This window comes from Danio aesculapii, chromosome 18 (assembly GCF_903798145.1).
Source record: "Danio aesculapii chromosome 18, fDanAes4.1, whole genome shotgun sequence".
Classification (NCBI taxonomy): domain Eukaryota; kingdom Metazoa; phylum Chordata; class Actinopteri; order Cypriniformes; family Danionidae; genus Danio; species Danio aesculapii.
The window spans coordinates 30,177,104-30,200,153 of record NC_079452.1 but is presented as its reverse complement, the minus strand read 5'-3'; the positions used below and the strand labels follow the sequence as shown (position 1 = coordinate 30,200,153).

General features: G+C 31.2%; 1 protein-coding gene across 1 annotated transcript in view; it reads right to left on the bottom strand.

The window, feature by feature from the left end:
• Window positions 1–23,050, bottom strand: part of si (sucrase-isomaltase (alpha-glucosidase)) — a 178,207-nt gene that overhangs the window by 149,679 nt on the left and 5,478 nt on the right. The window contains exons 3-10 of the mRNA XM_056478595.1: window positions 20,219–20,310; window positions 20,018–20,138; window positions 17,380–17,489; window positions 17,133–17,284; window positions 11,998–12,169; window positions 8,322–8,421; window positions 6,329–6,441; window positions 3,309–3,434 (exon numbers count right to left, since the gene is read on the bottom strand). Of these exons, the coding sequence (XP_056334570.1) occupies window positions 3,309–3,434; window positions 6,329–6,441; window positions 8,322–8,421; window positions 11,998–12,169; window positions 17,133–17,284; window positions 17,380–17,489; window positions 20,018–20,138; window positions 20,219–20,310 (986 nt within the window). The remainder of the gene's footprint in view (window positions 1–3,308; window positions 3,435–6,328; window positions 6,442–8,321; window positions 8,422–11,997; window positions 12,170–17,132; window positions 17,285–17,379; window positions 17,490–20,017; window positions 20,139–20,218; window positions 20,311–23,050) is intronic.

Here is a 23,050-nt window from a genome sequence, read left to right as displayed (position 1 = left end):
TAACCCTGCCGGTCCTACACCACCCAACTCGAACTGGCAAGTTGGAATCGAACCGCCAACTCTCCGCATGTTTTTTTGGTATATATCATGTGATTGACAGGTTGCCCCGCCCCTCACATCAGTAAACACTTTAGCAGTGAAGAGATGGCGTAGTTGTTTGCTTCTTTTTGTACAATAATACAATAAATAAAACTGCTACAGCAATTAAGGGTCCAAGATTTGCGGCTTGTTCAAACTACTTAATTAAATGAGTCGAACGAACACAATTCTTACATTATTTTTTGGGGGGGGGGGGGGGGGGGCTAATTGTTTTATGTTCAATCCACTTAAATTTGTAAAAAACAATTAAATTAACTCAATCGACTTGTGTCGAGACAAAGGATCTGTGTGGAATCCTGCATTTTTTACATTGACGTTATATGCCAAAACAATTCTGTTACTGACCACTAAGTGGCAACTGTGCAGTTACACTCAGGCCACGGTTGTCCAAAACACATCAATTATGCTCTGAATATTCAACAGCCACTTGAGTATTTACACTTTACGGCTGATATTTTGCACGCCGGCTCTGTCACTTCACCGTTGTCTGTTTTGATTTCATCCTCGATGCTTTTGACTTCCATCAAGCATCAGCAGATGGTGAGACTCTCCTGCCAGTAATTTCCCCATGCTAATCAGATGGAGATGCAATACCCTGACATGCTAATGCCCTCTTTGTTCAAATGACATCAAACATCGGACTTCGGTATATCTTTCGGCAATTAGAACCTTACCATAAGGCGCTAAACGCTTCTAACAGCATATATAGGTGCGATTGACATATGCGGCGTCATTATTCATGAATGGTAAGCTTTGTTCTGTGGGTTTTTGAAGTGCTGGGTGGAAAAGAGTTTTGCCGAACAAAGCGGAGACCCTCCTTACTTTAATCTTAATTAGCAATGATAAAGTTTTCATTTGACCGTGAAGAGATCCTGATGACTCTGTTGCAGTAATGACCAGCAGAATGCGTGTAACAGCTGCTTAACAAAAAATAAATAGATCAAAAGACATACTTTGCATACTTTATTTGTATTTATTATTATCTTATTATTTTTAATTATTTGTTTATTTAATACCAGTTGTATAACAACAAATAAGGAGATCAAGACCATTTATTTGCATTATTTGTTTACTATAATTATTTTCATTTTTATTTTTTTATTTAATACCAGCTGCATAACAATAAACACGGAGATTAAAAGACCCTGTTTTTGTATACTTTATTTATTTATTTATTTATTATAAAAAAATTTAATTATCTAGTTATCTTTTTTATTTATTTATTTATTTGTTTGTTTGTTTACTTATTTGTTTACTTATTTACTTATTTATTTAATATCAGCTGCTTAACAATAAATAAGAAGATAAAAAGACAATTTTTTTCATACTTTATATTTATTTATTTATTTATTTATTTATTTATTTAATGATTTATTTATTTAATACCAACTGCTTAACAATATAATAATAATAATAATAATAATAATAATAATAATAATAATAATAATAATAATAATACTATTATTAGTCGATTAATATTAATATTAATATCAATTTCAATATCAATATTAATATTAATGTCAATATTAATATTTTTAATACATTAATTAATAGTTTTATTTATTTACTTATTTAATACTAGTTGCTTAACAATAAATAAGGAGATAAAAAACTGTTTTTTCATACTTTATAATAATTTATATATTTATTTATTTATTTAATACCAGCTGTTTAACAATAAATAAGGAGATCAAAAGACCATTTTTTTACATAACTAATTAAGTAATTTATTTATTTATTTATTTAATACCAGCTACTTAACAATAAACCTCATCAAAGAATCAGTATTTTTGCTTTACATTTCAGTGCTTCCCCCACATAGACTTTACTTGGGTAGGCCGCCCAGGTATATTTAGTAACACTTTTTTTCACTATTATTAACATCCTTTTACACCTTTTGTATCTGCTCAATATGACCAAACACACGCGATCGATTAAGTAGTGGAAAATCTTCTCTCGTTTACCAGTTTCGTTCTGTGCCTGGGAGACCTGTCCACACTTGTGCAGACAGTTTTACGTGCCCTGAAACCTTCTAAATCTCCTAAAATGTCCGCGATTCAAATTTTGCATTCAATTTCTAAAACTCATATGCGTTTTTGCATTATTCTTTAATTAAAAACTACTTTCTGCCAGGTTTCACAGCAGACAGCGTGCACAGCCATTACTAAAAGAAAAGGTAAATAATAGATACATTTATCTAAACGACTCCAAAATACTTTTCTATATATACTGAGAGGACGAAACGACATCAAAAACGTATTTGCTTTATTTAAAAAAAAAATCTACTCGTTTTAATCTTGCAATTATAATCATTTTTAGAGATATTGTCTGTTTTTATTACATTTTCTGTCATTTATTTCCCATTTGCTGAGTATTTTATTAATTTGATGATGTTAATATATTACATAGGCTTTTTTCTACACATTTCTAAAATGCTTTGGCATTCAAGTTTGCTTTGAACTTGAAAGAGAGAGAAGCAGATTTTACCTGTCAGTGGGTGTCCATGGCTCCTAAATAGCATAGAAGTATTTCTCGTTTATTTCAACAGTCTTTTGTTTGTTCGTTTTGTTTGTCGCATATAGTTAACTATATACGTGATGTGGGTAAATGGTGTTCCAATCCGGTTATCACCACAAGTATATTTCAAAGCTGTGGGAAGCACTGCATTTTTTTTTTAATACTAATTATTTTTATTTGTTATCATAATTAAAAACACTTAAACTGTGTATGCTTCATTTCCATTTTAGTTCAAGTTTGGATTAGTTTTTATTTGTATTTTTTCTCGATTTATAGGTAGTTACTTTAGTATTTTAATGGAAAAAGGTGTGATTATATCTTGGTAACTAATATATGAATGCTAATTTTGATTTATTAATTTAAGTTTATTAATCATTTACTAACGCAATCTAAATGATCTATAAAAATACCGACTATTCTTAATTAACTGGTTTGTAAATAATGCAATACTTAATTTAGTATTGAAAAAAATGAATCATTAACATAGTATGAAAATACAATCATTAGTCAAGAATAACATCTATTAATGTAGAGTTAATGCTTAACATATAATGAATTAACTATTTGCTGATGCTTAATACATGATTTATAGTGTGTAGTTATTATTAAGTGTTCCCAAACCAAGCGTTATGGTTTTCATTTTAGTGTAAGTCACTTGTGCAGTTTCTATATTTATTATTTACAACACTTACGTATGGTATGCCGGCCTCTCGGTTTCTCTCCACCACTGTTTTGACCTCATCCAGGCTACCGTAGTCCCAGCGAGAGAGCTGGAAGCCCAGAGACCAGTATGGAGGGATGAAAGGCCTGCCAATCAGCTGGAGACATATAAAGCAAATGTTAAACACGCTCGACATCACAGGACTCCCTCAGGCGGATCTGCACGCTTCATCTGGGCCTATACTGTTTTACTTTAATCTTAATCAGCATTGACCAACTTTTCAGAAGTTCGTGAAGGGATCCTGATGACTCTGTTGCAATAATGACCAGCAGAATGCTTGTAACAGTTGCTTAACAATAAATAAGGAGATCAAACGACTATATATTTTTATCATATATTATTATTATTATTATTATTATTATTATTATTATTATTATTATTATAAATGTATTATTATTATTATTATTATTATTATTATTATTATAAATATATTATTATTATTATAATTATTATTATTATTATTATTATTATTATTATAAATGTATTATTATTATTATTATTATTATTATTATTATTATTAATATTATAAATATATTATTATTATTATTATTATTATTATTATTATAAATGTATTATTATTATTATTATTATTATTATTATTATTATTATTATTATTATAAATATATTATTATTATTATTATTATTATTATTATTATTATTATTATCATAAATGTATTATTATTATTATTATTATTATTATTATTATTATTATTATTATTAATTATATAAATGTATTATTATTATTATTATTATTATTATTATTATTATTATTATTATTATTATTATTATTATTAATAATATAAATGTATTATTATTATTATTATTATTATTATTATTATTATTATTATCATTATTAATAATAATATAAATGTATTATTATTATTATTATTATTATTATTATCATTATTAATAATAATATAAATGTATTATTATTATTATTATTATTATTATTATTATTATTATTAATATAAATGTATTATTATCATTATTATTATTATTTATTTATTTATTAATAATATAAATAATAATTAATAATTATTATTATTATATTTATTTTAATACAATTTTATTACATTTTATTTTATTTTAAATATTCTAAATTATTGTATTTATTTTTGTTCTAGTTAAAGTTTGATTTAGTTTTTATTGACCAGACCAGCAGAATGCTTGTAATAGCTAGTTAACAATATATATATATATATATATATATATATATATATATATATATATATATATATATATATATATATATATATATATATATATATATATATATATATATAGTTTTTTTTAAATAATTTTTTAATGAAATAATTATTATTTTATTTTAACTTAACTAGTTACAATTATTATTATTATTATTATTATTATTATTATTATTAAATTAATTTTCTTTTCGGCTTAGTCCCTTTATAAATCAAGGGTCGCCACAGCGGTTCAGTATTATTATTATTATTATTATTATTATTATTATTGATTTAGTTTTACTTTTTTTTTTAAATGTATTGGTAGTTACTTTAGAACTACAAAGAAAAACAATTAAGAAATCATATCTTGGTAACTATATCGGCCTATACGATTTTATGTTAATGTTAATTAGCATTGAAAAAGTTCTTATAAGTTCACAGAGGAATCCTGATGACTCTGTTGCAGTATTGACCAGCAGAATGTTTCTGTTAAAGTCATCAAAGGATCAGTATTTGTATTTAATATTTTTCTTTTTGAATTATTTTGAATTATTCTCATAATTATAAACACTTAAAGTGTGAATGTTTTATTTCCATTTTAGATCAGGTTTGATTGAGTTTTTATTTGTATTTTTCAAATTTATTGATAGTTACTTTAGTACTTCGAATGAAATACAAGTGTGATTATATCATGGTAACTAATTGAAATAAAAAATTGAAATAAAATATGTTTATTCTAGGCAAGGCAAGGCAAACGGGCATTGAAATACAATCTACTAATGGGGTAAGCAAAAGGAAAAACAATCTTATAACAAAAGGAAAAACAAGATAATTTTGCTTGTTTTAAGAAAAACTTCACTTATTTTTGGCACATTATTTCTGAAAAGAAATATTAATTTAAGATTTTTAAGACCCTTTTTATGGCTCTTTGGATAGATTTCAAGACCTCATCACCAATTTAGACTTCAACCAGTAACATTGTCAACATTTTAACGTGCAATATATTTACTAAATACTGATTGCAAGAAACTAATCCTAAACTAAAACATTGTTGGCATACTGAATAAAAAGGTCAATCCAGCAGATGGCACCTTTACAACAGCAGGAATGACACTGTTTCCCTGGTTACTGCAGTAAACAAAGCAGTGCAATGTCAAATCTAGCAGAAACTTTTGATTTTATAAACTACACAACATCCCAATATTCATTCATTCATTCATTTTCTTTTCAGACAAGTCCCTTTATTAACCTGGGGTTTCCACAGCGGAATGAACCGCCAACTTATACAGCATATGTTTTACGCAGCGGATGCCCTTCCATCTGCAACCCATCACTGGGAAACATCCATACACTCTCATTCACACACATACACTACGGACAATTTTAGCTACCCAATTCACCTATACCACATGTCTGGACTTGAGGGGGAAACCGGAGCACCCGGAGGAAACCCATGCGAACACAGGGAGAACATGCAAACTTCTCACAGAAATGCCAACTGGCCCAGCCAGGGCTCGAACCAGCAACCTTCTTGCTGCGAGGTGAACATGCTACCCATTGCGCCATGGCATTGCCCACATCCCAATATCCAAAGCATAAATTCAGGTAAACTTTAGCATACTGATACCAAAGTTAATACCTTGTAAAATAGCATTTAAGACTTTTTAATACTTTTTAAGGTACTTTTTACATTTAAGACCCCATAGACACCCTGTCTAGGCAAGGAAAGCTTTTTTTTTTCAGTGTGCAAATCCACCTACAAGTGTTTCCACTGCGTCTATTTATATCGGTCAACAACACTCACCTTTGTGAACTCGTCCACCACTGCCTCCGGTGTGTCTCCAACCAGGACATAAAAGTCCAAAACCCCTCCGATAGTCCGGAAGGTTACAGCTGGAGCCGGCTGGATAGTCACCTCTGTGCGCACACACACACACACACACACACGCACACACACACACACACACACACACACACACACACACACACACACACACACATAACAGACAGACATAAACAACTTAAATGGCTCTAATTTGCTAACCTTTAACAAAAGCAGCCATTATCAAATTGCACTATACATGCTGGGCACAAACGTCACATCTTATATTATTACAGATGACTTATGGAAAGGTTCATGTTTGTGACTGACTATGCAATATGAAAAAAAAATTGTTATTACAATGACTAAATAAAAAGAGGATTTTGTGTAGCAGAGCTTCTGAAGGTTTCACCAACTCAAATTTAAGACTTTTTAAGACCTTTTTAAGATCATTCTGAATGACATTTCAGATTATATTGGGCTAAACACTGAGGATTTTTTTTTCGAATGGGCCATTTAAAAAATAAATAAATCTAATTAGTTATTTTTTAACCACATACATTTACTGGCCACTTTATTAGGTACACCTGTTCAACTGCTCATTAACAGCAACTCAATGCAGAAACTCAAAGCATTTAGGCATGTAGACATGATCAAGGGATCGTCTGCACATCTGTGTACACAAAGACTGGTTCCAGCTGATAGAAAGTCAACAGTAACTCAAAAAAGCACTTGTTACAACCGAGGTCTGCAGAAGAGCATCTCTGAACGCACAACACGTCCAACCTTGAGGTGGATGGGCTACAGCAGCAGAAAACCACACGGAGCGCCACTCCTGTCAGTTAAGAACGAGAAACTAAGGCTACACTTCACACAGGCTCAGCAAAATAGGACACCAAAAGATGGTAGGGTCAGAATTTGGCATCAACAACATGAAAGCATGGATCCATCCTGCCTTGTATCAATGGTTTAGGCTAGTGGTGGTGTAATGGTGTGGGGGATATTTTTTCTTGGCACACTTTGGGCCCATGAGTACCAGCTGAGCATCTTGTCAACGTCACAGCCTACCTGAGTATTGTTGCTGACCACGTCCATCACTTTATGACCACAGTGTACCCATCTTCTGATGGCTACTACCAGCAGGATAATGCACTATGTCATAAAGCGTGAATCATCTCAGACTGGTTTCTTGAACATGACAATGAGTTCAGTGTACTCAAATGGCCTCCACAGTCACCAGCTCTCAATCCAATAGAGCACCTTTGGGATGTGGTGGAACTGGAGATTCGCATCATGGATGTGCAGCCAACAAATCTGCAGCAACTGTGTGATACTATCAAGTCAATATGGACCAAAATCTTTGAGGAATAAAGGTAGTTCTGAAGGCAAAAGGGGGGCCAATCCGATTCTAGTTAGGTGTACCCAATAAAGTGGCCGGTCAATGTATATTAAATAATGTGTTAAATCCAGCAAACCCTAGTTGTATACATACAGTACACTTTATCAACAAAACATTTTGAGGTGTTCACACTGAACGCATTTGACCTTTTGCAACAGACTGGGTCTTTGGACTAATCACCACAGATTAGCACAAAAAATTAATCGCTGAACAAATCATATGGGAGTCACAAGTGCAAATTGACAAGTGTTTTTGACCTTGCTTACATATCCGCCTGTTGTTGGAGACCCCCAACACCAAAATATGACCTTTTATAATACATAATAGGGGCTCTTTAAACAAGTGTTATTGTAAGGAAGATGATTAAACCATAATGGTCAACATAATTATCAATTGAGTTTTGCTAAAAGTTTTATTGAGACGGATTGCAGGTGATTGGATTGGTGTGTGGACCTTACTGGGTAGCTTTACATTGACTTGGAAATTTTTTTAATGATTGTAAGGCATACAAGACAAAATTTCAAGACTTAACCTAAATTTCAGGACCTAAACCCTGCGGACACCCTGAATATTTACCCATAGCATTGCTGTTCATGAGGAAAACGCCAATGGATTGACCGCTCTCATCTTCCAGACACGTAAAATAAGGGTAGTGGCCGTAAAGGTTGTGTGTGCCCTGAATAGAAAAAAAGAGATAGTATATTTGTGATGGTATATTTCAACTTTTAAATCAATTTATGAGACATTTTAGAAAATGTATGTCTTATGATCTTTTAATACAGATGCCAGGATATTCGATGAGTTTGACCCCACGTGCCAATGTAATCTAAAAAGAGGCTTCATGTGAAGTATTTAAGGGTCAAACACAACGTCTGCACCAAATTGGATTTACAAAATATATTGTAAAATATAGATAGAAATAATGGTTATTCATGTTTCAGATGAGGTTAGTGAAAAAAAGATGTCAAAGTATGGGTGAAATATTTAATTGTCATAAAAAAATTATGTAAAAATGACAACACAATCTAAACTGCATGTATTATTTATAAATAAATAAATAACAAATAAATGAATAAATAAGCAAAAATACAAATAAAAATATGATTAAATAAATTAATAAATAAATAATAAAAATATAAAAATATACATAAATACATATATACATAAAAATACATAAATAAAAAACAAATAAAAATAGGCAAAAATATAAATAAAAACATAAATAAATTTTTTTATAAAAATATAATTGCAAAATATACATAAATGAATAAATAAAAATAAATAAAAATAAAAGTATACATAAAAAAAAATATATAGTATTAATATTAAGTAAAAATATTAATAAATATATAAAAAATTAATAAATCGGTAAAAATATAAATACAACATATCAATAAAAATACAATTACAAAATATAAATAAATAAAATAAAACAAATAAGTAAAAATACACATAAAAATATAAATAAAATATAAAAATAAATAAATAAAAAACAAATAAATAAATAAGTAAAATATAAATAAAATCGTAAATAAAAATATAAATAAATAACAAATAAATAAATGAGTAAAAATATAAATACAAAATATAAATGTAAATATAAATATAAATACAAAATATAAATAAATGAATAAATAAATAAATAAAGTATAATCATAAAACATTAATATATTATCAAATGAATATAATTCTAAAAATACCTGTTAATAATACACATAATCACATAACAATAAAATGTGTTAATACACAGAATAACACCCATCATCTGTAAATCTTCTGTAAATGGTAAAATACATAATATTTTTTCTCATATTAGGATGTCAGTTTTGAAAAGAACCTCAGATTTGCACTCCTTATGACACATCGCCATACATTTGACATAAGCTACAAGCTCTACAATGAATCATTCCTATTTTGACCATAATTTTTAAGTTATAAAGTCATAAATATCAGAAAATACACATTTCTATATCACCGATTGTTTCTGCAGCACATAATCAGGCAATATTTTGACAATCATGCAAAGAGAAATGTTATTTATAAAAATTACACAGCTACTCCTGTCGATGCTGAAGCTTCTCAGCTCGTATTTGACAAGAAAATCATTACAATGCTTTTCCATACGACTAATGCACTATAATTAAGCTCTTCTGACATCAAGCAATGTTTGTAAGATGCTATTCTCAGAAAATCTTGACATCCACAAAAGATCCCCTTAGAAAAGAAGCAATGTTATTCTAAATCATGTGTTTATGAATCAGACAGATGCAGTTCTTGACTCACTGATTCAGTTATCAGTATATAAATGATATTTCATTTCCATTCAAATGACCTCAGAAAGTTGTATGATTCTTCAGTGCTGCTTTTGCATTTTTTTTAAAGGTTTACAGTCACAAACCTTTAATCAGCAATGGCATTAAAATGTTTTGGGCCTTTTTATTTTTGGAAATAGGCAAAAATACATTGTATAAGTCAAAATCAATGATTTATTTTATGACAAAAATCATTAAAATATTAAGCAAATTTATTAAGAATGATAGAATTAGAATGTTAAGCACATATATTAAGCAAAACAATTTTTTTTTATTAGAAGTCTGCACAGTTTAGAGCAGAGAAGCCCAAACTAGGTCGCGCAGGCCAAAGTTGGACCATGGTAATCTTTCATTTAGCCTGCCATCCAATCTGAGAAGAGAATGAGAATGATGAGGAAGGCTGGCGCAAATGCCCTTAGATCGTCATTTCTAATTTAATATAACCTTTTTTGTTGTGTGTTTTATTGCTGAGCTTCAAAAAAGCAAACTAAAATTATTTGTTTTAATTAAATGTAAATGAATCCGATTTTTAAAAGTAAATACAGCCACTTGACAAAACCAGGTGCAGCTTGACTGTATTCGGCATTGAACTACTGTAATAGTTTCATTCTAAATTGTTTTCAATAATATTGCATTAGATAATATAAAGCAACGTTTTCTACTTTTTAAAAAATTTGTTAAATAAATAAGGAAATTACCCATGGCAACTTTAATGTAATAAAGTTTGGTATTTACCTTCCACCCACCACCCTCAATAAAGTTGTTTCTGGACCTTCATAAGAAAAAGATTGGACACCCCTGGTTTAGAGCTTATTTGGAAATCTTTAAAGGTGAATTTATAAATATTAGTTCTTTTTTTAACCCTCAGACTACAGATTTTTTTCTCAGCCAAAAAATGTAATAATAATATTTACATAATAATAATAATAATAATAATAATAATAATAATAATAATAATAATAATAAACAAATTTTAAAAGCAAAATAATAATACATTATAAAATACATTATAATACATTATAAAAAGAATAAAAATGTAAAATAATAATAATAATAATAATAATAATAATAACTTAACAAAAATTAATAAAAGTAATTAATAATTATTATAATGACAATAATAACTTTACAAAAATAAATAATAATAATAATAATAATAATAACAATAATAATAATAAAACAAATAAGAAAGAATAATAATAAATAAATTTTAAAAAGCAAAAAAATATAAATTATAATATATATATATATATATATATATATATATATATATATATATATATATATATATATATATATATATATATATATATATATATATATTAACATTTTGAAATATTAATTATAATAATAACTTAACAAAAAGTAAAGAAATAATAATAATAATAATAATAATAATAACAATAATAATAATAATAATAATAATAACAATAATAATAATAATAATAATAATAAATTAATTAAAAAGCAAAATAATAATAAATTATAAAAATAAAAATAAAAATAAAAATAAAAATTAATAATAATAATAATAATAATAATAATAATAATAATAATAATAATAACTTAACAAAATAAATAATAAATAATAATAATAATAAATAAATAAAATTTAAAAAGCCAAAAAAATATATATTAAACTTTTAAAATAATAATTATAATAATTTAACAATTTAAATAAATAAATAAATACATAATAATAACAACAACAATAATAATAATAACAATAATATATAATAATATTATTAATAAAAATATAATAAATCAATTAACTGATTAATTGATTGATTGATTAGGATTCCAAACCAATATACACATGACCAGTGAAATCTGGACCACAAAAAACATTGATTGATTGCCCAGACGACAATTCACTGATAAATTTGCATATTGGTGTGGAATACTCTGAAAACACTCATGATCTAAATGTTAAGACTCACGCCGTTGGGAAAAGAGTCTCTTGTGAAGATAGGCCAGGTCCTCCAGTTGGTGTCATGGCGGAAGGTCTGATGGACGTGCTCTCCGAGGCCATAAATATTGTGAGAGGGGAGTTTAGCTGAGAGCTGAAGGTACTGATCAGCAAAAACCAGCGGCCCAATGGTGGTGTCAAACCTGACGCAGCAAGACAAGAAGAGAAGCTGTAGCAAGCAAGTTGATATAAATCCTGCATCACACTTATAACGTGGTGTTGAATATAACATGTGTATTGGATTCAAAAAGTGTGGGGACTTTATGAAATGGAACAAAAAACACACGCATTTGCGACATCAAAAAAATTTTCTTAAAGAGATGGTCTCCTGTCATGCCTTTAATTATTCAATAAAGAACCATATAGACCAAGGTCGCTATTTTCTTTCTCCACTTATCTATCTTTTTGTCACTATATGACGACCCCAAGATTTCAATTTGGATGTGGCAGGTCCTGATTGGATGCCTGCTTGCTCATCAATTGATTTAAAGCATATAAATAAGCCGTGTTGTGCTAGCTTCTGGAGGATGGTGTGGCTACTTGGACGTCCTCATGTCAAGACCATCTCTTTCATTCTATAACCTTAAGGCTTTATTTTGCATTATTTATATCATGTAGTTAAAGTTAGTTGTGATTATAGCTTAAGTTCTTTATCTTCTTTATTGTATTATTTAATACAAAATATAAATAAATAAATACAAAATAAATAATTAAATAAATAATTTTATTCTTTACTATACATGGACATTTGTTTGTTTGCTTGATTTGTTGTTCTATTAGTCTATGTAAAATAAATAAGTTTCATATAGATCATTTTGCTGTCTGAGCTCTTTTATGCTGCGACTTAAACGAGGGGGTCGTAACAATATATATATAATATACATAAACAATGTTAACAAATATAAGTTAAATGGGCTAATAATTTTGACCTTAAAATGGATTTAAAAAAATAAAAACTTCTTTTATTTTGGTCGAAATAAAGCAAATAAGACTTTCACCAGAAGAAAAAATATTATCAGACATACTGTGAAAATTTCCTTGCTCTGTTAAACATCATTTGGGAAATATTTAAAAAGGCAAGAAAAATGTTAAGGGGGATAATTATTCTGAATTTAACTGTATATATATATATATATATATATATATATATATATATATATATATATATATATAGTTTTATATATAGTTTTATATATTCTACATTTATTTACAACAGTTATGGTAAATAGCAATTGATGGAATTGATGGAAATAAAAAACATGTCGATTGACTGTACCTGTAAGTTCACCATTCAAGTGAGTCTTTAAATAAAGAAATAAAGTCCCAAAGCACTGAAAAATATCCAAACCACAAGAAAATTTTATAACATCAGCTGATAGACGTATTATTTATGTTGAAGAAAAAATGTTTACTTTAAAATAATGGTCCATTAGTTCATATATTTACTAATATGAACTAATGAACAAAGCTTACACAACATTAATTAATCATAGCTTTCTTTCATCTGAGAAATATTGCTAAGTTACGAAGTATGCTATCCATCTCAGATGCAGAAAAGCTAGTCCATGCTTTTATGACTTCTAGGCTGGACTACTGTAATGCACTGTTTGCTGGCTGCCCAGCATCCTCTATTAACAAACTTCAATTAGTACAAAATGCAGCTGCCAGAGTTCTTACCAGGTCTAGAAAATTTGATCACATCACCCCAATTTTATCCTCCTTACACTGGCTGCCTGTTAAGTTTGTATTGAATTTAAAATATTGCTTCTTACCTACAAAGCTTTAAATAATCTAGCTCCTGTTTATCTAACCAATCTTCTGTCTTGCTACAATTCAATTCGCTCCTTAAGATCTCAAAACTTAGGGCTTCTGGTAGTACCTAGAATAGCAAAGTCGAGTAAAGGATTTCGAGCCTTCTCATTTATAGCTCCTAAATTCTGGAATAGCCTTCCTGATAACGTCCGAGGCTCAGACACACTCTCCCAATTCAAAACTAGATTAAAGACCTATCTGTTTAGTAAAGCATACACTCAGTGCACCACTTAGCGGGCTTCCACACAGGTTCTCCATCTTGTTTATATACACTATGAACAGTAGCTACGCTAATTATTCTCTTTATTCTCCATTTCCACCCGGGGATACTCTTCCCGAGGCCCTCAGACTATGCAGAGTCACTGATTCGATCCAAGACCAACAACTAGATGATCCCAAGGTTTCCATATCCTGGACCAGGCCGTATCCTGAGCAGCTACTGTGATGGTCATGGAGGAGTGGAGAACATGAGACTGATTTCTGTGACGCTCAATAGACAGACGAGTCTTCGCTGAGGCCAGCTTCCAGCCTCCGCCACTGAGACTGCAGCTCTGCACAAGACGTTTGGCCAGCGGAGAAATTAAAATGGCCGTGCCCAACTGAGCCTGGTTTCTCTCAAGATTTTTTCTTTTCTTCACTTTCGCCAATTAGTGAAGTTTTTTTTCCCTCTCCGCTGTCGCCACTGGCTTGCATAGTTCGGGATCTATAGAGCTGCGCATCGTTGGATTTTCTCTTCAGTGTTTGGACTGTCAGTAGTGATTATTAAACCACACTGAACTGAGCTGAACTGAACTGAACTTAAACACTACAAACTGAACTACACTGTTCCTATTTACTGTGACCTTTTATGTGAAGCTGCTTTGACACAATCTACATTGTATAAGCGCTATACAAATAAAGGTGAATTGAATTGAATTGAATTGAATAGTGCAACATTCATTATTCTGTTATTAAACTCCAAAGTTGTGCTTGTTAACATTGGTTAATGCACTGCGAGTTAACATGAATGAACAATAAACAACTTTATTTCCATTAACTAACGTTAACAAAGATTAGTAAATACTGTATTGTTCATTGTTTCTTCATTTAAGTAAATCCATTAACCTAAACTAACATTAACTAATGGATTATTATTTTGAAAGTGTTAGGATCTACTTATTCTCCAGAGCTCAATTGATAGCCACGAATAGTTTGTCTGACTCAAGCACCTCTTTATCAGAAGCTCTGCTTTGAGTTCACCCCAGATAAGATTAGAATATTGGACACGTAAAGTCTTTATGAAATATCAATATATGCTGAAACCTCAATGTGAGCCATGCGTTCCTATGAGTAACACAATTCTTATTAGGGATTTAAGTCATAAATGTCAGGAGATAAAAGATTACTGAATCCTCATTGAATGTTATTGCAACACACAGACAATAGGGCAATAATCATGTAAAGGGAAATGCTAGTGTTTAGGCAATGCTTTCAATATACTGTGCAGAGGCACTTTGCTTTCTTTAAACGTTTCTTTCAAATGTTACAAAAACTATATGTGACATGCAGCAAGCATGAAGCAGGCTTGTTAGTTACTGTGACTTATGAACTGGGCTGGGGAGTAAGGAAATACATGTAAATACAAAATATGGTCGCACTTTATTTTGATGGTCTGTTTGTTGAATTTAATTAAATTGCATCTACATGTCAACTTTTTTTCAAAAATTTTTTACTAATGCTTTGCTTCTTAGACTTTACACACCTGAAACTTGTCTATAGCACTTGTTCACTGCTGCTCTTATAGTTGTGTAAATTGCTTCCTTGTCCTCATTTGTAAGTCGCTTTGGATAAAAGCGTCTGCTAAATGACTAAATGTAAATGTAAATGTAAATGTAACTAATTCTCATTAAATTATAAATAAACTGTTAGGTTGGGGTTAGGGTTAGTGTAAGTTGGCATGTACTTTCAAAGTTTCTTATAGTCAGTTAAATGTATGTTGAATGTCAGTATCAACAGATATTAAGCAGACAGTATACTCAAATGGACCATCAAAATACAGTTTTACCCAAAATATAACAGTTTTTTTTGTTATAATTACATTTTAAATAGGTTTTAATAAAATTTTTGATTACTATGGCTGCATTTACACTGCATGGTTCAAGAACAAAGCGCGTTTTGCTTGCTACACAACTGAAAACCTGCTAGATATAATAGTTTTTCATTGGGAATTGTAGTATTATAAAGTACTGTAAAGTTTTCTAACTGGCAAATGACATGATGTAGTGGGTCTTCTTCCTCTTTAATATGCGCATTCATGATATCAGGAGGCGTGGCTTTGGACGGCAGGGGAGGGACTTTGTTTCAAAGATATTATGCTAAACGATTAGCATTTTGGCAGATCACCTACTGCACCTTTAAGTTACTAAACCTATGTAATCTAACAAAATACATTTTAAAGTACATGTTTGGTAATCTTTAATGAAAAACTTTTAAAAAGTAACCTTCCCAGTCCTGCTTACAAAGGATCAAATACAACGTGTGAGAACTAAGACTCATTACAACGGTCATACGGACATTTTTTGCTATTTCTGTGCAGAATTTTGGAAAAAATCTGCGGATTTATGCTAAATGATTTTGGGAGTATTATAACTAAAACGTTAATATATGAACTAAAAAGTAACACCTTTATAACTTGTATTTAATGTTTACAATGCAAATCCGATTAGATCCGCTTTATTTGGTAAACAAAGCAAGTCTCTCATATAATATCTCTACTACAAGACAGAAAATATTGCTTTACAAACTGTATTGTAAATAAATCATATAAATATTTTCATATTAGTCAATAATATTACCTAAAAATAATTTAAAAACTGAATAAATATAAATTTGCACACATTTAAACAAGTAAATAAACAGAATCAATGATGGGCTTAAAATCTGCAGAATTCTGCGCACGCAGATTGCATGTGGGCCTACTCATAACTAACCCTATACCTGCCTGTATATTTTCAAAGTACACAGAAAACCTACGCACAAAGGCAGACAACAACTAAAGGAAACAAACCAATTTCCATCAACAGCATGTAGACGTCGAGACTTTACAGAAAAAAACCTTGTTTGCATTGCTTCAGGCTCTCTCTCTCTCTCTCTCTCTGGATTCTTTCATGCCTTTAATTTCAGTCTTCTCGCTGTTATTGTGATTTTTCATTTAGTCAAAGAAACCCTCTGAAATGATTCTGTGCTGCATTGTTAGCAATACGCAAGGAGTCAACATATGATCTGCATTTGAAAAGGAAGAGAGAAAGCACTCACAGGAGTTTTTGTGGCGTTGTTCTCCAGATTCTCAGCCCAAAGGGCTTCTGGATGACCTCTACTTTGTATTTTAAGGGACCGGTGGGTGGGTTGGAAGGGACTTGCACGTGTTCATGAGGAACTTCAAACCTGTTTTGCTTTGCATCGGTGATCTGGTAGACAAAAAACACAATCGCACACCATTATATACGTGTTTACCCATTGTATACATGACACCGTGACTATTTGGGTCAGTTCGTAAACAGACCTTAAATCGAAAGCGGTTTTCTGTCTGCATTTCACCGTGGAAGGTCAAATCCTTAATATCAGCTCCAAACAGAGATGGAGCATTCATTCTTGTCAGCTTGGCCTCGATATCTATACAAAAACAAACATTTTTTTCATGACCTTTATGTGAATTGACAGCTTTACTTCCTATAGAATACTGTCCATTACATTCATTAATTTATTCAGTTTCTTTCCGGCTTAGTCCCTTTATTATTCTGTACATTTATTACAAGTTAAAAGTGAAAAAGCTACAACTTGGAAACACTTTATTTTAGGTCACAATTCATTCAATCAACTGCTGGCTTATTACCTACCAAATATTAAAGGTCACCTATGATGAAAATCATCTTTGTAAGTTGTTTGGACATAACTGTGTAGGTATAGTGTGTCCACTGTCATATTGAAGTGATATAAACACAACAAGTCTCTTTTTTTTAATTTCCTGACGTTAAAATAGGATCCAAATCCACACTGTGTTCAAAGCAGCAAGTTCCAATATTCTGAAAGTTATAATAAATAATATGATGGGTGTTTTGAGCTGAAACTTTACAGACACATTCTGGAGATACAAAAGACTTATCTTAAATCTTGAAAAAGGGGTAAAATAGGTACTTTTATCCTACCTAATACCTAATCCCAGCGACTACCTTATTAACTATTAATAAGAAGTAGTAGTAGCTTTGTAGTCAGTAGTAGTTTATTTAGCTGAAAGTCAGTTTGTTGTTGTTAATGGTTTGTTAATAGCGTGAATTGTGTCAAAAGAAAGTGTTAGCAAAAACTATAGTGCGTAATCACAACATTTTTTTAATCAAGTCCATTGAAACCAAAACATTTTCAGTTCAGCTAGTCATTTTAAACATAGCTTTAATGCTAAATAAATGCAAAAATGCTATTATTCTGAATATGAAAACACAAACTTTCTAGCATTTCAATTATATAATTTTGAACACACAAGAAGACACTGTATACATAATTTTGAACACACAAGAAGACACTTTAGAAACTTCTAAAGATCTCCTTTAGAAACTCAGAGATGTATATTCAGACAGCAATTAAATCACCAAACATTCTTGATTTTGTCAAAATAAAGAAGTTTATACAGCCATGTTGTGTTTTTGTTCAGACAGTAATAAAATCACCATAACTATATATAGTTATACAACAGTTCTGTCTGGTTCTCGAATCTGATTGGCTGATAGCCATGTGATATTCTGCAATAACAGCACTCATACAGCTTCCTCACCCTTGTGTATTACTCAATCCACATAGAGTGACAGCAGATCAATAAACTCACTTCAGTTTGACAAATATTGCAGCTGTTGGACAACATAATGTACTTTTGAGGCTTTTTTGGGCAAGAATGTAGTTGTTTAGATTGCAACTATGCAGTTTATTTATAAGGATAGTGCTTATTTTAAAATATTAATAATTTCATCAGCCTGTCATACTGAGCAGAGCAAAGAAATTGATGGTTGACATTCCGCCACAGGGTGGCGACAGAGACCGCACAAAAAGTCATTAGTGGAGAAAAACTCAAAGTTTTCTCAGCATAGATTTCAAATTACAGCTGATCAAATCATTATAAAACAGGCAAGTGACATTCTCAGTCGATCTCTCTCTTTTGCATGTTGTAGTGCTGAATTTATGCCATTGTAATCTGGTAGTGTTTGCTTTGCATAAGCTTTTTCGTGGTTAATTATTGTAATCTCCAATTGCAACAGAGAAATACTGGGAAATCTCTGTAGACTGATGGCATTTCATGACGTTCAGCCTTATAATCTTCAAATGTGAGCAAAATCACCTGTTTTGTCATTACTTTAGACATAACGCTAGAGAATCATTCCAATACTAGCCCTGAAGTGAAGTTGGTAAAGTAGCAACAGTTTCTTCTGTTCAGCTGCAGATGTGCATGAGTGGCGGAAGAAAGTAGTTCCTCATATAAAAAGGATTTAAAAACTCTCTGTGTTTGATTAGCTTTTTTATACACAGGATTATGCCACTGTACTGTTGTATAAATGAAATATCACACTTGTAGCAGTGAAATATGGCTGTACAATATATTACGGCTGGGGTACCAAGCAGACATACGCCTCCCAGCAGTACTGATATACATCCATGTCACACTGCTACTCATGTAATGATACTGCTCATGTATATGTGAGAAACCATAGAAACCATTTTATCTCTAAACTCTCCTCATCAGTCAAGATCAATAACGTCCGCAACACAAACATTTACATAAGATTACATAAAGAGTTTATAAGGGTTATTTCATCCTTATAAGGGTTATTTCAATATTTATTATGAGCTTAAGTAATAGTACTGCTTCTTTAGCAAGCCATGAAATATGTAATATACTTTTTATTATGCAAATTAATACACTTTTATTTACCACCAAAAGCTCTGGAATGTGTTTCACACCACATGCAAAAGTAACAGAAATAATGAAGAAGAGAGAGTGTTCCCCTGATTTAACCTTGCTGATTGGTGAAATCAGCTATGCCAACATTACAATAATCTCAGAATAACTGGCTCATGACAAAAGAGACTTATCTGAAACCCAGTGATAAATACTGCATATACTGTTTTATTACAGTACGTCTTGTTGCAATACTCACGTGTGTTGTCAGGATGGCTTACGCTGTCCACGGTGTAGCCGTGATTTTTGGAGAAGAAGCACCAGGGGACGTTGGTCTCCTCCAGGGGGCTCCAGCAACAGGCTCTTTCCAAACATTTTTGCTGTAAGGAGACACGAGGAATGTTCAGAAAAGCATGTTGGGTGTCTGTGTGTAATGTAGGAGATATTCAGTGCTGTATACCTGAGATGCACCGCCGTCAGGAAAACAGTCCACTCTGTCTGTTAGAGGAATGTTGGGACATTCTGGGACGATGTCTGGATCGGATCCTGAATCTTAGTTTGGGGAAACATTTACATTACATTAACATATAGTTTGGGAACAGTTAGCAGATGGACATTTTGATATAAACTTATAAGATTCGTAAACAATTCCAAACAGGAACAAACAAAGATTGCAAAAATTGTGTATATTGCATTCAGATTTTAAGCAATTCCAATATACTAGAAAATAAATATAATAATTATATATATAATAAATATATTATAGATATATTTTAATATTACAAATAATGTTTAAAATACACACACACACACACATACACACACAATAACGCTCACCAAGGATGCATTGATTTAATAAATAAACAGTATGAAATGATGATGATGATGATGATGATGATGATGATGTTTTTATGTTACTTTTATTTTTTATAAATGAGTCAGGTTTCAACATTTTTTTTGTTATATAAGGTTAAACTTAATATCTATAATTAATACAATAATAACAATTTAGTTTGAATATTGTTTTATTAATCTTCAAATGTATTCATTCACAAACTCTATAACCCTTACCAAGAGTAGAACAAAACATAGCTGTCAATTACTTTAGTCTACAATATTAATAAATTAACAATAAAAAATATATATAGGTCAGGTCAGTATCCTCGGCAGTAAACAAAAAGTTTTAAGCAAATATTACTGTAAGGAAAGTAATTAAATGCTATTTTTAAATAAAAAGTTAAAAGTTTTATTCAGATGGATTGTTGATGATTATACACTCTAAAAACAGCTGGGTTGAAAACAACCCAATATGGGTTGTTTGGTAACCCAGCGCTGGGTAAAAAAGGGACAAACCCAACGCTGGGTTAAATTAACCCAACAAGTTGGGTTACACGCTTAACCCAGCCGTGGGGCGATCACAGGTCGTCCGTGAGGCGAGGACAGGTCGGCCGTGAGGCGGAGCAACGTTCGGCCGTGGGGCGATCACAGGTCGGCCGTGAGGCGGAGCAACGTTCGGTCGTGGGGCGAGGACAGGTCGGCCGTGAGGCGAGGACAGGTCGGCCGTGAGGCAGAGCAACAGTTCGGCCGTTGGGCAATTACAGGTCAGCCGTGAGGCGAGACAGGTCGGCCGTGATGCTAAGTCGTTAGGTTTAAAAAAAAAAAAAAAAAAAAGCACGTGCATATACATGATACAGTAAACTATGTGTGTTATTTCTTATAAAAATAGTTAAATACACACTAAACAACTTACGTCTAAGACAAAATTTTGCTCGGTTCCCTCGAAAGTCGAAAGAAAATGGCGGTTTCTCGTGCTGATGTGCCTGCATGCAGACGTGACGTGCGTGCTCTCTTTCACGTCCGCGTTTTCCAACCCAGCACTGCCGGGTTATCAAGGTTAAATCAACCCAATTTTGTAACCTAGCAGTCTCAACCCAGCATTTGGGTTAAAAAACCAACCCAGCATTTTTTAGAGTGTATGGGTGTTAATGGATTGGGTAGCTATACAAGAACAAAGAAAAATTAAGACCTGTTAAAAATGATTTAAGACCTACAACACAGTGTTTCAGTAGCTTTAAGACTAGATATTAAGATTTTTTTAGACCCCGCAAACACACTGTTTAACACATCACTTAAACTCTTAACTGTGATAACATGACTTGTAATCTGTGGCCGTTTAACATACAGTAACATAAAATACATGATGTTTCAAAAATACATATTACATAACCAGATAGATACTATTCTGTAATCATTGACCAGTATGTAATCTCATATAGTCATATATTAAATATTACAGAAAAATATGAGTTTTTGTAACCTGATCTCCATCAGCGCCATGTACTCCCAAATCAAAGTCAAACATTAAACAGACTCCCTCAAACCAAAACCTGCCGTCCTGGGCTCAATTTGTTCCCTTTAAATATAAACTACTCGGCCAACATCAGTGTGGTAAATTGAAATAGAGAGTGACAGCTGTCATAATAAGCCTGTCTGTGTGTGCTTGAGTGCTCGTCCCCGTAAATGCCGTTCACTACAGTCTGCCTCTGCATCTGCTTTTCTTACTACTGGGTGTCCTTCAAAACAATCACATTCTTTATACTAAATTGGAACATCAATGACTTGCATTTATTCCTGTCCTTGACATGGCAGATGCTGTTGTCACCATTAAACTATTGCTGTTGTCACAGTTTTTTTACTTGAGAGCTGCACAGAACAAAAAGTTAAACGCTAATGCTAAATAAATGTAAAATGCTATAATTCTGTAAGTAGACACAAACTTCAGTAACATAATTTTGAATACACAAGAAGGCACTGTACTGATGACAAAAACTGCAATCGTATGGTGCATTTCAATAGCCTAAAAACAACTTTAAGATTCAAGATCACTCTTAAAGAGATGTATATTCTGACAGCAATTAAATCACAGCAAAGCAATCAGGGTGGACACAATTCTTTATATCTTACTGGAGCATCAAAGACATGCATTTCTCGCTGTCCTTGTCATGGCAGATGCTGTTTTCTGTCATTATTAAACTATTTATTTAAGCTGCTGTTTCACAGAACAAAATGCTCACCCTCTGTCCATAATGCTTTTAAAAGGAAGTAGCTTGTGTCTAATATCTGTGTTAAATATTAACAAGGCTAATCTGCAAAGATTAGGAAAAAACTGCTATAAAACTGAGATGTTTTTATATCGTTTTATTGATCTTAGTTTCCGTCTTTTAAATTAGAGTATCTGTATTTTGCCATTTAAATACAGCAATATCTGCTTCATATAAATTATTTTTATTAT